A 17,705-nucleotide genomic window follows, 5' to 3' on the forward strand; every position below is an offset into this window, starting at 1 on the left:
AACCGTAGCTGCAAGCAGTTTTTTCGACAGTCATTAGGTATCTGCATTCTCCCAAGCAACGCACTAAAATCGGACTAATGTACTTGACATTGATCTTGCCTACATCAAATTCAGAGTACAAGTACAAGAATAAAAGCTGCTCCCCGTGAGGATATTATTATTATTATTATTATTATTATTATTATTATTATTATTATTATTATTATTATTATTATTATTATTATTTATACACAAGAAATTGAATGTTCTTTTTCTCCACAAATTAATACAAGGAACAACCTGCTGCTCGCACTTGCCTTCTAATGTGCGCTTTTAGATTCCGCCTAAACGCAGAAGGAAGCGGTGTGCTTTTCAGCCTTCAGATTATTGTGACCCTATATTACGCCCATTCAGAGTGCCTGGATGCGTTCATGCCTAATTTTAATATTTTCCTTAAAGGAGTTGCCAAGGAATTCCCATAACTGAACAAAAACTCTCATATCTGTTGCGTGTTCCGTCATTTTGTAATCCGTTTCTCTTTTTCCACTTTCGCTTTGTGTTTTCTCTGTGTGAACATTTTATGCTCTGTTAAAATCTGTATTCGCGAAATTATTATTTTTTATGTGTGCGTGCGTGCGTATGTGTGTAAGCGTGCACTGTTTTTATTGTGCATTGCTTTACTGAGTGTGCCAGCACCAAGGCCCTCGAGATTGTTGCAAGGCACTTTATTAACGCATGTGAGTTATTTATTTATTTATTTATTTGGGCCAGTTATCTTGATACTTGTAGACTTCTGCAAGTATTGGCAACTAGTCTGATTTGGCTGCTAAGTCCACGCCAGAAAATAATACTTCAAATTTCGGTGAGCTTTCCAAGTAAACCCCACTTCACCTTGGTCCATGTAATAAGTTACACTTTGATTGTGTCGACCTTAAACAGCAGCCATGAAATTTAATCAATATGTAAAGACATCATACTTCAGTAATGAGCTGTTTTAACAAGCAGTAAATGCGAAGCTGTGTGCTGACATTTTGCAAGATGCTTATCCTCCTAACATTTGCTGCGACGAAATAGCTTCTTCGCTCTTGGAGGCAGTCAGTTTCCAGGCTTTGCGGTGTGTTCTGCACATGCACGATAAACTAGAAGAAAAAAATATATACAGCAAACAGGATATATGGCTACTTCTACGTTTCGCAGAAGACGAGCGTGCTCTTTATAAGTACTAAACGTATTTTCTACAAGGCGCGTAGAAAAATCCTCCTGGGAAACAAATACACGCTACTTTTTCTTCATGTAAGTAAACTGGCATACTGATTCTGCAAAACGATATTTTATTTCCAGACACTGTTTTCATCAATGCGTAGTTCTTTGCGGATGCGTGGTGTAGGAGTCGAGGACGGACTTCGGTATGAAACACTTGGAAGGTTTATTTTACATTATTTACAGAGAGACGTCAATGAACAGTCGTACAGTCATTACGGGCCGGCAGCAACTCGGACGCTGCGGCCCGCGGCAAGAAGTTCGAGAGAGGTGAATCCGGGAATGCTCTAGGAATCTCTGGAATGCTCTGGGCTCCCGGCCTCTCTTTTAAGCCCTTCAATGTCTGGAAGACGCGTCACGTTCGGCCAATGGGAGAGTCCGCTCAGATGACGCCATTTTCGGCCAATGGTAGGCGCCCGTGCGGTGGTGCCACACCCGGCGGCTCCCTGCGGCCTTGCCTAGCTGACTTGCAATGCGCTCTTCAAAGGCGGACGGGGGCGACGCTTGGGCCCCAATTGTCCGAGGGCCCCCTACTCCCGGCGGTATGGCCTCGCTGGCTTGCAAATGCCCTCTTCAAAGGCGGCCGGGGCGACGCTACCAGGCCTTCCCGGTACATCACAGCCGTCTGGCTTCGGGACTCACGTTACCTGGAACAGTGCCGGGCTATCCCTTCGTTTTCTGGAAGAGTCAAGCATTGAATAGCTCCACCGGCTGTGGGGCCCGCCGACTTGTTTGCACGTGTCGTGCCTCCGGAATGTGGCATACGTGCTCCTGCATTCCTTACTTAGCAGTGGTGCGATTCGATGTGGTCTGGGGAACTCGAAGGGGGCCTAGAAAAAGGTTCCGTATCTAACAGTGGCTACGGCGGTCGCTAGCTGCGAATTTCTGACTACAAGTATGTACAATTTCCGTTAGGAAGGAAATCACCATTCCTACAAGATCCACATTAACGGAATCGCAAATATATAGCCTATTATTCCATCATGTATTCCTGATAGAACTTCTATGTAACGTATGAAGGAATAGATGCGATTTCATAAAAAGATACGGCAGAACTCATCTAATGGTGACTGTCAACGGTAACGTGGTCGGCATTCAAGCAATGCAGCGACGCACTGTTTTGATGAAGTAGCTTTATTTATTTAGCATCTGTAGTGGTCATATTGAGACTTGACTTGCGTGGGTGAGAGCAAATGAAAGACGGCATGAATAGCGGGGACATAAAGCAAAGGCACGAACAAAATAGAGGTTGTAAGGGACCTCAGTGAAAACTACAGTATCTCTCACAGGCCACTCTAACGTAGGAATTTCAAGAGGGCCTTGACCGACCTATGGTGTCAGCACTGTATATAGGCTGACGCAGTGTCGTATATCTCACAGGCTGTGAAATTCGCGAATACGCTTCCGCGTTTTCCATTTGATAGTGCAGCTAAGTTTCTCGTCAAAAATTTGATTTCTGCTGAACTTTTCTTAGTTGGCCTTGCTGACCTGGCTGTCACGTGATCTTGGGCCACAGTGGGCTAAACGAGAGAAGAGAAGAAGGCATGCTTTTCTTTGATTTTGTGGCACTGTGTTCTTTTAGGATTTGTGTCAAATAAGTAAACAAAATTATTTCACATTTATCGGAATCCTGTACAGTGTCACTGCTAAAATAATTTTGTTTTCTTCGTTCTATCTTGAATTCCAGCAGGGAAGACGACGAGCGGAAGTGTTGCTTGCTCGGCTGGCCGTACTTTTAAGGCTTAGTTTCAACCGCGAAAATGGCATCTTTTATTTGCAGATGATATTTTAGTGAAATCCCCATGAGACAATATTGAGAATTAAAAAAAGTAAGCATATAACACTGCACGTTTTTGACCTCATATGCATTGCGTTTGGACACTATAGGGTGAAAGCACCCGCTTCAGATTTTCATTCACTTGTTCTGAGATTTACTTCTGAGATCCGCAAGACGTTGCTCGCCTCGCAAGCCTCGAGCGTCGGCGAGAGCACAAAGGTGGAAGTCATGCTTTTCTCGAAATCGGAGATCAGGGGCATTGACTTTGAAGCAAAATAAAGGTATGGCTATCCTTACCATGTTGTGCATACAATTTGAAATTTCTACATTGCATCTGTAGATTTCTCAGGCCCCATATAAACTTATCTGGTTTAGTCTGGTAACGATTACATGTCCCCTTGTAATGGACTCTGACAATACCTTCGACAGGAATGTGCTTTTGCACAAGTAGTTGCATCAACTTTGTCACAAGTGTATGCCGAAACCAGTTTTAGGTAGCTCGTGAAAAATGCTGTTTTTTTTCTAGGCTGCTTAGACACGCTCACACGCCCGAACTGCTTATTCGGAACTGGCCCACGTGTCTGTTGGTAGATGCATATTTATTTTGCGTCGTTACAAAAGTACGAAGTGCACACAGAAATGTTTATACTTTTCTGAATAGAGACTTAGTTGCTATTTATGTCTGCGCAAGGTAGATATACATGCAGCCGCGCTTTTCTTTTGCTAGATATTCCCAGCTTAAACTCCTGAAATTTCAGAAAAGCATCACATTACACTTGGTGTGTATTATCCGCTTTGAGCCTTGTTAGTTGGTATAATGAAGCAGTTCATGGATAATGGCGCTGACAATTATTTCATGACTGACGACACTGAAATATCCGGGAGTCATTAGTTGGAGCTGTATGTCAAAGTTTGAACACGTGCCCTCATTAAAGAGGAAATTAAGACATGAAAACGAAAAGCCACACAGTAACAGAAGTAGAAGCATACATGTGATAGCTATGCCGAAATCAATAAAAAGTTAAAAAAAGAAAGGTAGATTGAGCACAAGATATTGTAATATAAAGTATCCATTGCAAACAGCTTTCGGAAGCGGGAGCCATACATAGAGTATTTAAGCGCTCTAAGTACTGGGGCCATCAAAATTTGTAGGCATTTACAGATCGCTAAGTAGTAATTTTTGTTCCTTGCTTTTTTTATGGATATCATACATTTAGCAACCACTTGTATTAGTTATATTAGGTGATATGTCTCCCGGCAAGATTAGTTCTCTTCGAATGCAGCTTGATAAGAGCTTTAATAAAGCTAGACAGCTGGCAATATTACCACAAGGTGTTTCTAAATTTGAAGGCAATATAACTTTACTCAGCGGATATTATAATTATTTTAACATAAGCTACAAACAAACAACGTTTTTCTGAAGTGACACGATGGCCGTTCACGTATGAGGGAACTAATAAGTGGCTTTCAGAAAACAGGAAAATATCCACTGTACTGTTTTTCGCAGGAAACTGAGTGACAGTATGTCCTAGTTGTTTGAATGTAAAGAACGAATGATGTATAAACGATGGAGTATTGTAGCTGTAAGGAATGCATTTCAACCACATTTTTTTCTATTGAATCGAACAACGTGAATTATATTTATCATGGATGCGAACGGACAAGCAGTCACGGATGCATTTGGCCTGAACACCTTTGCGCTTTGCATCCCATGCCAGGTGCTATTCTATACCTTTCCTCTCCACAGCGTAAAAACTAACAAAAGTGTGCATACTCTATCAGTCTAGTTAATTGTTTTTTGGCCAAGTCATCTCTCTAACTTTATCTAGTTAAACTATACCGAATACGCGCGAGCGCCATGCACGACATAACTCTACGCCTTCTAGAGATAAGAATAATAACGTTATTTGGAGCATGAGGAAGCCGTATAGGCAATCAAACAAAGATTATTAGAAATGACATTTTGCTTATTGTGTGTTTATTTCAGAACGCTTAACAACCTATTCGCGGCAAAAGAAGAAATGAATGTCTTGTGGTGTGCTTGGCTGGCGAGCTTCCTGATGCTCGCTTTCTCGACTATTTCGGACACAGCGGATGTGGGATATAAAAACGGCAAGAAGGAAATTTCATCATGTTTTCCGCTGGAACTAAGCTAGTTGCGGTTAGATTGCAAAGAGGGGAAGGTGTAGTATTCATTAATTTTCTCACGGGAACGAAACCGCAAATTTAGTGAATGCACGAGAGCATGGTAATAGATTCACTTTAACCAAACTATATGTTACGATGCGGGTATTGCATTGAGGTACACTCCTCTGACTTATACATTATCAGTGCTCTCTCTAGGGAAGTGAAAAAGTTCATCATCTTGTTTGATCTTGCGCGAAATAATAGCCATGCGGCGATCAATTTCTTCCTTGCGGAAGTGTGGTAAGTGATTACTGTTTGAAAAAGTGTCTCTTTGGCAGGGTATTTGAAATAAACTTCGTTAGCTTTTGCCGGTTTAACAAGCGTCCACACTGCACGGTGACAAAAGGGCAGACGTGAAACTGGTGCTACTGGCAACTACTATTACTTCTGAACAGACACAACACCCTTAAAGCTCTAAGGAAGATGCGCAGAACGCACTGCACATAGGTGTAAAGAAATTCTTACAGTCATCTTGTAACACAACAATTTTGTCCGAAGAACTATAACAGTGTTCCCGAAAACCACTGCTTCCTGCTTCGTGATATGAACGTAAGCTTTGCATTTTTATATGCCATCAATACTACCTACTCAATCCTGTTTCCACATTAACACTATGTTCGGATACTACAAAAAGCCTTAGCTTGCAGGGGCAGGAGCTGAATCTGCGTTGCTAAATTATTTGTGACATGACCTTCAGGAATATAAAACTATCGCTCGGTGGTGATAATGATTGCTCGTTGTTTCAGTGTCGAGAGTGACAAGGTATACTTCGTTAAAATGAGGTCTTCATTGTGGAATGAAGCAGGGGCACAGCGCCGCATAAGCGAGCACATCGGCCTCCGTTCTATTCCTGAGGACACAACAATATCAAAGCACGAAACACACACAAAGTACTTCGAAACCAGAGCATCGCGTTCATGGTAAAGCGTGTCATAACAAACGGATGCACAAAATGGGAAGTGGGAGTATTGTAACAGAGACAGCACACTAATTGCCGGCAGTGGCCCTCTTAAAGAATCACACGTTGGCATTTCCCTTGTGCAGATTGGGAGGTTTTGAAAGTGCGACAGGCGTTTTAAGTATGCACTCACCATGATAACCGTGGCTCAGATGTATGGGCATGAATCGCGCGCTGTAAAATATTTAACTAAAAACTACGCTTAACATCTTTACCATGATTAGGGCGATGGCAAAGGCAGCCGAAAAATACCCCCACATGTTAAGGACAGAATGCTTTTACAATCAGGCCGCGGAAATACCATACCTTATTATAAAGAATATACCTATTCCGTGACAAATGTCACTAGCCCATCGATGCAACACAATGCATCGGCAGTTGTACTAAGCGGTCTGAACAGCACCTTTGGCAGGATGCGTGTTTATTTTCATTTCATTTCTTTCATTTACTTGCCTTGAGGGCCCAGAATTGGACATTAGATATGGAGGGATAACCACAACAACTACCATAAAAGTGGGTTATAAGTGTGCTCAATGGCGCTGGTTGGTTCATCTTGAGAATACAAACAGGAACAGCGCAACACATGACGAGCCACTGAAGAGTACACGACAGAGCGCTGCCCTGTGCTCTTTACCCGCTCGTCCTGTCTTTCGCTTTTCGTGTTTTTATTCTGAAGCGGGTTATAAGCATGAAAAGCAAAACACAAATAAGGAACACAAATGTTTTCAGCATTAAGGAGATCCAGTAGTACATCCATTAGTAGTATGAAATAATGATTTTATGATGCATTAATGACACCATGAGAAACCATGGCAAACCCTACTAACACTCGAGACCAAAGGCCACACAGGAGAGGTCGAGTAAATACACCCTCTCCCATGCTTCGCCAGGAAATGCACACTTACGTTGTGCTCGACATTCCCCTCAATTTTGCACTGAACCTACGTCGAGAGGGAAAATTCTGAGAACTAATATCTTCATGACACCGACAGGGCCGTTGTGCATGCGCTGTGAACGTTGCCAGATGGGTCTATCGGTAGCATACCACTATACAAAGAATACAAGGCGTTAATAATGATCACAGGGGTGATTAGAAATTCTTTATGTGCTTGAAGTTGACCATAAATGATACAAAAGATATCATACTTATGCCTTTACGTTTGGCAATAAGTGATAAACATTTTTTTGGGCTACGAAAAGCGAACATGTAAGGATATTCGGCGCACTGAGCTAGAGCAAATTGTTTCACCGGTAAACTCACGACGATTTAGTGAAAACACAGGAAATAAATATTTGCCTATTAATGCGCAACCACTTTTTATCTACTCACAATTATTTCTTGAATGACCTTTCCAGACGGGGGACAGCCAGTGTGTAGGACTTTCAAGTGCAAGAAACGAGGTATATTGAATATCTACAAGCATCATGAGTCATATTTAAACGAGACAAAGCGCACAGAAAGCTGAACCTACCATTTCAAAGAAAGAAAAAGCTTTCCGAAAAATCAAAGTTTATTACACTGCTGTAAAAAGCAATTTTTAGGCGTAGTAAGTAATAAACGATTGCACTCAATATAAGAGTGTAATAATAAAATAAAGTTGCATTGCTGTAGCGAATAATAAATATTGTGGAGCGCATAAAGCAGCACATTATATTACAGTAAAGTATTATTGACGACACTGCCTGTAGCTGGATTTTGATGGGCTGCTTTCTAAATGTGAAGTTTGGTTGTTGCCAGAAATGTCTTTATTTCTGAGGTATGAATTTCCAAAATTGAAATGCACAAACCTTTAATAGCTATATCTTTGCTTTTGAAATGTCAGTTATTAGGCATACTTTTAGAGTAAGAGCAGTTCTAACATATTTCTTGTTGGAATTATAGCTACTTGGGTTGATCGACAAAACATGCTATTTATCAGCCATTACAATAAATCTACACTGATGCAAACTACTTCTCTAAACAAAACTATGAGGAAGAATTGTGCATGTTCGTTGCTGTAGAGAAAAAGATGGTTTAGATTATTGCAGTTATTTTTTGTAAGGTGCTGTTTTCGATAACACATAATGGACCGGTACGAGAAATTTTACTTTTCCTGATTTCTTCCAGCTCAACTTATAAGCAATTACATAGACAAAGATGTTAGCCCTTGCGAAGATTTCTTTTCTTATGCGTGTGGTACATGGATTAAGAAGAACGAAAAGAAGAATACGCCACGTGATGCTCTAGAACGTATTCGTCAAGAATTCGTGAAAGCCTTGGCAAGTGAGGATATGTTTGCTGTTCTTCTTTGAATTGTTGCCTTTCATGTAACCTAACATGCAAAAAGAAATTGTTCCTTAACAAACACATATTCAATTACTTCATAATATTTGCGATTTCCTGTGCGTTTAGGATTTGCCGACTAAACACAGCTATATTTCCGGTGCTGAGACCACTATCACGTCACGTAGGTATTGCACAGAGAAAGAAATTCTAGAAAGAAGGTATTCTCAGGGGACGAACGTAATTCGCACTAAGGAAAAAAAAGCTGCTGTGCGAGAATTCTGGCCTTTTCGTACCAGAAGCTAGGATGGAAGCTTAGGCATTAAGGTGTGCACCTTCAGACGGACAAGAAGTAGCACCATAAACTTCAGCACAAGCTGCTACGTTGGTAACACACCAGAACAAGAGGTGGACATGACAACGTTTCTCAGATACCATAGCTGTGCATCAGTGCATTGTACTACTGGTTGCGAAGATAACTAATATCAAAAGATAACTGTCAAAGGATAACTAATATGGCGAACGTACCACCATCCCTGAAATCATCAGCAACTCATTATATGCAGTCAGCACCGTATTTGAGCACAATATGTATTTAAAAAGCAAAGAAATTGCAAGTCAAGTCAATTTGTTTCCATATTGCTTTCCACGCAAATCTACTCTGCGAAAAACAATGCGTAATTGCTTGCGCCTTTGTATTGCACTGTGCAACTTAAAAATGCAGTTCACATTTAGCCCAGCTTTACAGCTTTTTTCATATCCGGCTAAACTGCATTCTTATAAAAATTTGTGCGCTCAATAAGAGCTACTAAGGGGAACCAATAGTAGCATATCGGTTTAGGCACCAGTGGCATAGCAAAAGGGCTGCACAGAACATGCCGTCTGAGAAACTGTGCATGCAGTATGACGTACTCGTAACGTTTCATCGATAACTTGTTGTGCAGGTATCTTGAAAAATGGAGCGCTTTGGCCGGCGGAAGAGGTGGTTGCAACGTTTACAGGAAATAGAACCAATCTAGGTCGAATGATTGATACTTTGTGCGTGGATAGTGAGATGCCAACAAGTCTATTGCATTAGTTCAAGTGGCCAAAGTACTGCTCAGAACTTAAAACTACAGAAGCTAAGTGATTTGCTAGTGATTCACGATTGTGAAGGCTGGAGTAGTAAATATACCAATAGGGGAAAACATAATATGCACGTAATCGCCTACTATCCACTGAAATGGGACACAAAGGCGCAAACACTACGTCACAGTGAATAGTGAAGCAAAAGTTGCACCAGATGCTCAATCTCGCATTCACTTTAAAAACCGACAGCTGTCGAAGGTTGAAAAAATGTGCTTTGCAAAGTATAAACTAAGGATCATGCAGATAGATTTTGTCGCCGTTAGAAATGCGGTGCGGGTCGCAGACTAATGCTCAATTCTTCAAGCATGAGTTTGGACATCAAGTTACTCAGTCAAACACATTGAGCGGTATACGGCCCTTCATTTATAACCCATTGCTGTCTCATTCATTTATTTGGTTATACGCATCACCAATCGGCATTACAGCCTGTATTGGCGATCAGCGATCATTTGTACTCATACCATCTTTGAATGATATGTCCACAGTAAATAAAAGCGGACGCAAATGAATGGATTGTAGATTTTTCATTGTCCATGCTCAATTTCAAGCAGCTGTCAGGATTCTGTTCTTTCAAGTGATGAACTACTGCTTTTGATAAGGGTTTGCATGTAAGAGTCAATAATACTTAGGCTATCATTTGAGTCTTTCTCTTGTTCGTGTTCCTTAAGCCTGCTTCTAAAATGACTAATTTCTATAAAATGCTGACTTCTATGAGTCTCAAGTAACGTCGTGCAAACAATTTGTCATTCATTGCGTGTAGACAGGAAGCGATGCTATTGTAGCAGTGAACAAAATGACTTGGAATTGTTAATTTGTACTGTTGAAAGAAGGCCACCACTTGCAATGCTTACAAAAGCATACGTCTATAAAGTGTGCCAGGAAACATATTGATGATTCTAGGTTAAGCCTCCGTTCAACTGAGAAATAGAGTTGCTGCACAGAAGGTGAAAGCAGATTTCTGATTAGGTGAGCAGTTGTCAATGTGACAGCAACAGCGTCCCTCAGAAGGGACAAAGTATGAGGTAGGCTTGGAGGGCGGCAAGGAAGAGCAACAAAATTCAAGTTTTTCTGCTTCAATTCCTTCTCCAACCCGGATGTGAGCACTCAGAACTGCTAGCATGATTCCCAGTGAAAGCACATGCAAGAACTGTCGTTTTAGTCATTGTGCGTCTGCAGCTCATATCCCCAGAACTTACCTGCCGCCATTAACTCGGGCCTCTTGGCTCATTAGCCGCCGCTCACTCGTGCGATGTAAATAGCGCAGGAATAGTCATAGTATGAGTACGTGGATAAAAAGTGGCAGAGATAAACAGTTATCTTCACCTGTGCCATTGTCCATGTCTCAATTTCTAAGCTACTTTGTCGAGATGTGTTACCAACTAGCGCACACCAAGGCCCTGTCGAACAGTATACACCGTGTTCGGAGGCTACGTATGCCTGCATGAAAACCGCATAGTATGCTGTTATACTGTGGTGGCTGACTTTCTTCTTACAATTTTGTAGATATTTGGAGGCACCGCTTGGCGTTGTTTCCGCTCAACTTTTTCACCAATTTTTTTTTTGCTTCCGTGCCTCTGTTTACTGAGTATTACCACACGAGCTCTTGTATGAGGGCATTGTAAGAAATGCCATAGAAATATTGGTTTTAGCGATTGAACTTATAAGAAATGGGTCCATTGCATACTGCTATGTGTCTGGTAAAAAAAAAATGTTCTGTAGAGTTAGTAAAGCAAGGAAGCTGCGAAACTACGCGTTTTCGAGCGGGCAAAACTTAACGACAATATTACAGAAAGACGCGCTTTTAATTTGATATATGCGTGTACAGGTCCATTTCACAAGCGCTTTTGTTAGGAATAGTGTGCTGACACAATACTGAAATGTGCACACACCGCTTATCTGCATACATTTCTCTGGAAGTACTTCCCTCTTATTATTCACCATAACACGAATCTAGCGGCACAAGCAATGAATCTGGTATTTCAGTGCAATGCATACCTTTTCAAAGCTTGTACCCCAAGATTATCGTCATGGTCACTTCAACGTTGGATACATGGCTACAGCGCTTGCGATATTTAACTTCCGTCCTCCTCAAAACATGCGCAAAACGTTGCGTCTAATCTGCTGTCACTGGAGCACATACTGTAATTTCGTGTGCAAAGGCGAGTTCTATACGTGTCGATACCTTTCTTTGGCACTTCCGCAAGTGCTACCGGACCAAAGTGAGTCTGCCAGAACAATAGTGGATATAACGACAGAGGTGCGATAATTCTTTCTTTCGTGCATGGTTCCTACGTGAGAAACCTTTCCAGAAAACCCAAACTAGAGAGCGTACTCATTTCTGACCCATAACAAACATTAGAGGGTGACAATGTGTACCCGGAAAAGCGTTAGCCCATGAAACAGGCGACACCCACAACCCTCGTCTTCCTATAATGTCCCTGTTGCTGGCGTATTGTCAATGCCCTCAGCACAGCTGAATTTTGAAGCTAGATTTCTAAAGGCGCAATGGCTTTTTGATAAATAAAGTAAGCCATAGATGGTTTCCAATGGTGCCATGGAGATGTCTGTAAGGTAAGCTATTGCCAGAAAAATTTATGTGTCAATAATGCCAAAATGCTGCATTTCCATTATCGGGTCTTCCTCATGTTCAGTAAGAAAAACAAAGAAGCAAGCGGGACTAGTTCGAGGCATTATTTTATAGCGGGCCTATTTGCGCTGCAATTGCTAGTATAGCATTTTGCAGTACGGTTACAGCATCTTCAAAGGCAGTCACAAGTGATAGCTGACTAATAAGCAGAAAATCGATCGTTTTTAGTGTGCGGTTAAGGTGTCATCTATGAGAGAGTCAACCTACACGCGGAGACAAGGAGCTAGTGCGGTTTGTACCTAAAATATATTGAATAAGGTGTGAGTTGGTGCCGATCATAGTCGGCAAATATTCAACCAATCACAAAGGAAAATATGCAAATACCTGTAATTGTTTAATTGCAAAATATGCCGAAAGCCAACCTAAGGCAGACGGCCCATAGACTCATGTAAATGCATGACGACCCTCTCTCAGTGAGTATTTTTACGAGTGTATTATTTTTTGTCATTTGTTTATTCAGGTATTATGTAACTGTAAGGTCCGGTTATTGGTAAGCACAACTTTGTAGTTTTACTAGCTATGTGATTCATAGCTCTTTGCATCTGCTTTTGAAAGAGCCAAGTTTCTTAATCACAATTTTACTTAGATAACTGATTTCAAGAGTAATTGTAAAGGATACATTTTTAAACTACCCTTAGGTTCCACCTATTATGCCCAGCAAAAAAGAATATTGAAATAAATATTACCTGTTACAATCAACTGGTGTGCTATGCGGGGTACAAAGAGGGGTGCTCTTGTAGAAAGAGCGAGATTTTTTCCACTATCAAGCATATTTGCAGCAAGGGGCACTGTAGTTTTTTAGAATGCACTGAATTTTTGTTCTTTTTAGGAATACTAAATGCTACGACTACTTCTGGCACTGGGAATAGTGTCACAGATAAAGCGACCATGCTCTACAAGGCTTGTATGGGTACGTGACTGGCGTTCATAATCGGATCAGTTACAGCTTTCTGACGTAGGTCTGCCATCAAAAGAGGCTGAGATTGTTTGGTACTTATTTGATGACAATATATGTTGTTCCGCGAACATCTGAAATACGTTAGTATAATCGGATTTGAATAAATATGAGATTTAGTTCATTATATGCAACATAACAAGCCGTTGGCTCAGCTAGAGCATATATCGAAGCAATTGCGCAACCAACAAATGAACAACATTATGAACAGGTCTTGCATCACAGAGAATAAAGCGCAGTGCTAGCTAATGCAAAAAAGTTTCAGCCTTCTCGCAATTAAGAACATTACCCGCGTGGGTTGTACGTAAGCTGAAGGATGACATCTTGAATAAAGATTTGGATGCTTAGCACTGCAAAAATACATTAGAAATCATTCAGCCTAGACGGTAAATAAAAAAAACTGACCATTGCCTGACAAAATGCCGCAAAAACATCAATTAGTTGTTTGCCTTGGATAAATCTGTGTATATATATGGTAGCGAGCGCTTAGGCAAACTTACTAGACAAATATCGAGCCCTTCGGAAAATTATTCACTCTATTTGTGTTAACTTTTAATCCACGTATGTTCTTTTACAACAGAAGCAGTAAACGATTTCTGCAGGCTTATGCGTATTTGATCAACTAAGACGAAAGGCCCACTTATTGTAATTATGTCACAAAAGATATGACTACGCTGAAGATCGCCAATAAATGAGGCATTTCCTTTGCTCGTGGTAATATTAACGCACTCGAATGTAACAGCATATTTTTTATGATATGGTATGGTATGGTGTAGTATGAAAAACTTTATTCATGTCCTTCAGGTCGCGCTAGTTTCCTAGCCCGAAGCGGGCCGTTCCCACGTCAGGACCGAAAGGCCTAGCCTCTCGGCCACATCGCGGGCCCGATGGACTGCCCATCTAGTTCGGGGCTACGGAGGACCCGCGTATCAACGCTCTTTGGTGTTGTCCTTGTCAGTGCGTGACGCGGACCACAACCAGAGCCTATGTCCTAAGTCTGCTACGCTACCGCATCACGGTCAAGAGTATGTAGCCAAGGCTTCGGGAAATATTTTTCTTATTAATAGGGGATTGGGATAGGATCCCGTCTGCAAAAGCCTCAGGATGAGAGTTTGGGGTCTGTTTAGCTTGATGTGCAGAGGCGGATTTGGTCTGTGCGCCAAGTAAATGTGCTTCGGGAGTTCGTTTTATGAGAAGATGGTCCCGCAGTACGTAACCTCCAAGCCCGGCTGCCCTAGCGCAACGCGGTCTGTAAGCCCTCGCGCAGCGTCGTGAGCCGACTGGTTGAGATTAGTCGCGTCTCCTTCAATTTCTACCGTGTGTGCGGAAAACCAAACGATCGTGCGTGGGTTAACCTCCTCGTCGCGGGGAATCTCATGTGCCTGTCTGGAAACGGTGCTCTTGGCAAAGGCTCTAACTGCCGCCCTCGAGTCGCTGTGTATTCTGGTTCCCTTGCCATTCAAGAGTGCGAGGACGATGGCTACATGATTGCTTAAGGTTTGAAGAAAATTCGCTGCAGCTCCCGTTCTCTTGAGCCACATAATAGTAGGCAATGCTTGACTGTGCTCATGAGTTCACAACTGTATTACGCAGCTCTATGAAAACAGCCAAGTTTTTGTCTTTCGGATGATTCTGACAACCAAGTTGCTTTAACCCATACGTTAATAAAACTTCAGGTGTTTGTTTGCATCTTGATTCGCACTTTTGAGACCGAGACCTTACGTTTAGACAACCCAGACCATATCAGACAGTGACAACACGGCCGCTGTATTCTGTCCCGCCACACGCTCATCATTATATACCTCTAGATACCGAATTATCCTCGCATAATTACGTAAATGAACCAAAAAAGGCATCTTACAACGATGATCCTATAACTATTACTCCAGAAATTTATTCTTTGAAATTTGCAGCCCCAAGCGACCCACTGCCCCAAACACACCTAGCAAAATCAGCGCGTGAGGCACCGCCCATCGGTTGCCGGTCATGCCGGTAATGGTGATGATTACCCGATGCGCGCCCGCTTTTAGTGGCATAGATGTCAGTAAAGTTAGGAAATTATTGTTGTCGTCTTAAACTTTGAGATCCGTAGCAAGGTGCAACAACACTGCACAGCAGTATAGCAAGCCATTTAGTTCGTTAGACATTGCAAACCTTTGGCAACATAATCATGAATCTTACCTATCCACTGAAGCCGCGTTTAGAGTTGTGTTCTCAAAAAAGTTCGGCTACCTCGCACTTACGAAGACACGTGCAAGCACCGCTCACACGCTTTTTCAGCTATATAGATTGTGTAGATCAATCTGCAAGATCACTAGCTCATCCATAATGGAATAAGAAAAGATTACACACATTCCAATGTCTCAAGGATAAGGTTTTTGATATGTTGCTGGCAAAGTATACTGGCGACATAGTTGATGCGGGTTTTTTACACCGCTCCGGTGTGCGGCTGAACCATAGGAGCTGGCGCTTTTCAGGAGGTTCCCTCGTCGACTTCATTATAAACTGTGATGGAAGTAGTTTGCGGTAACAAATCATTTGTGCGAGAGCACGTTGTCCGACAGCCTTCGCTGTTGTTGACTACGCAAGCGTCTGCGCAATGTCAAACTCCGGCGATCCCACCAATAATTTAGGAACAAGTGCCCCAGGCTTTGACACCTCCCGATCAGCCGACTGCACACACAGAACCATTCCCATATGCGAATGATGCAAACACACGCCGTCTGCCAGCGTTACCACGTTAAAGCACTATTCAACCATCCACGCACATCTTCTCGGTGCACAACAAGAATACGGAAACCTTGCACACAGTTTTGCGAATGGGACTAATCGGAAGTATATATTACTATTTGTGTGCAGAAAGGTGAAACAAAGGAAGCACACCATCGATTTTCCTTTGTCCCTAATCTTGCTGCCTTTCTTCTGCGGGTAGACCATGGATAATACAGAAATCTCTGCACACTCCATGCAAGTTCCCATTTGCTTTGTTTGTAAAAATACTGGTAGTAGCCACGGGTGTACCAAATGCACAGGATTGTGCCTTTCTGCCACTAATTTAACACTAAGTCTAAGCCGGATAATATAAGTATCTAACTTATGCGACCTTTTTGGCATCGTGTGAATGGAACACATTTTTTATCAGCCGTGCTTGTTCCATATTGCACCAATCATGTTCTTGTTGTTCCGTGGACTTAGTAAACAACAGTGACAGGGAACTGTTAAACAGGGAAGATTATGTTCTGGAAGTGAAAGTTACTTTCAGCGTTTTCAAACGACATATCTTAGAATAGTCTCCAATACAAAAGAGCGAAAGAAAACTGATCAGGTGGTTAGGCCAAATTGAGGAGTCATGAGCTCTCGTTGCCCTCTTAGTTGGTTTGCCCTTTGCTGTTAATAATTACACAAATGTAATAGCTGATAAATGCGTTTAATTTCCTGCCTCTCGCGCACTTTTGAGGGTGAATGTTGGAGAAAACGTAAACGCCTCACAACGTATATCTCGGCTGCACGTAGACAAGTTTGGTATGAAAAAAAAAAAAACAGGCGTTTATAACCAAGGTACTTTCGGTGATTCGTGTTTACTTGTATTGACGTGACTTTGACATAATCTTGGTTTGCCGCAAAAGAAACTAAAAGTGTGTCCCAGGGCTTCCTTGAAATACATTGGATTTTTGAGCGGTAGCTATTTCTCGGTAGAGAACAGAAGCGGAGAACAGTAGTTGAAGTTTCACTTTTATGTGTGCAGGCATCGGCTATATTCTATTATTTATTCTACAACACGTTATCTAGCTTCCACAGCCCTGCCAAAGCACGCTGCGGCTGAGGATAACTTTCGTGAGTCTTAGTCAGCCTGGCTGAATAGATTGTTAGCGAGTCTGGTGAGTGGCCGTAAGCGAAAAGAATGTTTTCCGAATCTAAGTTAGTTTCTATAATTTGTCTTCAATTTCAGCTAGTTTTCAATATTTGTGCAATTCTCGTTTCTCGGCAGAAGGCATTCTACTCATTTCCATGCAAAATTTTAAAGAATATATACTTCGTCAACTAGTGAGCTTACGCTTCCACAATCTCTTCTAGGTGTCCCGAATGGAAACCAAAAAGAGGATGTCAAAGATATTGTGAGGTCTGCCGGGTTTGACAATTGGCCCATAATTATGACTAACCCCTCAAGTGAAGCACTACCATTCAACACCTACAGTGATGTTATCGGTTCCGTTGGAATAAGTCCTATTATTAAGTTACTCATGGGACGAGGAATAAACGAAGTTGACAGAAATGTCATAAAGGTGATCACATACTATTTCATGATATAATACTGTAGTCTGTATAGTGAAATAGAAAACAGAATCTTAAATAATGGTGAATGCTGTGATCCTATATAAATATATATGTGAAACTTTGCTAGGAATAATGTTTCTTGAAATTCCCTACATTTCAACACTATCTGAGAAAGTTGAGCTTCAACATATCTGGTATGGACGCCTACGCATGACTTGTATTCACCTCAAGCAAGCTAAAAGACTTTTAGTTATTAGCAGCCTGGCCTTCGCATTG

General features: G+C 41.7%; 1 protein-coding gene across 1 annotated transcript; it reads left to right on the top strand.

Moving 5' to 3' along the window:
* Positions 1–7,485: 7,485 nt before the first annotated feature.
* LOC142559242 (neprilysin-1-like) lies at positions 7,486–17,464 on the top strand. Its single transcript, XM_075670869.1, has 4 exons — positions 7,486–7,562; positions 8,269–8,424; positions 13,029–13,109; positions 17,229–17,464. Exons 1-4 carry the CDS (start codon positions 7,505–7,507, stop codon positions 17,462–17,464), a joined length of 531 nt encoding a protein of 176 aa, XP_075526984.1. The 5' UTR covers positions 7,486–7,504.
* The last annotated feature ends 241 nt before the right edge of the window (positions 17,465–17,705 follow it).

This window comes from Dermacentor variabilis, chromosome 10 (assembly GCF_050947875.1).
Source record: "Dermacentor variabilis isolate Ectoservices chromosome 10, ASM5094787v1, whole genome shotgun sequence".
Taxonomy (NCBI): Eukaryota; Metazoa; Arthropoda; class Arachnida; order Ixodida; family Ixodidae; genus Dermacentor; species Dermacentor variabilis.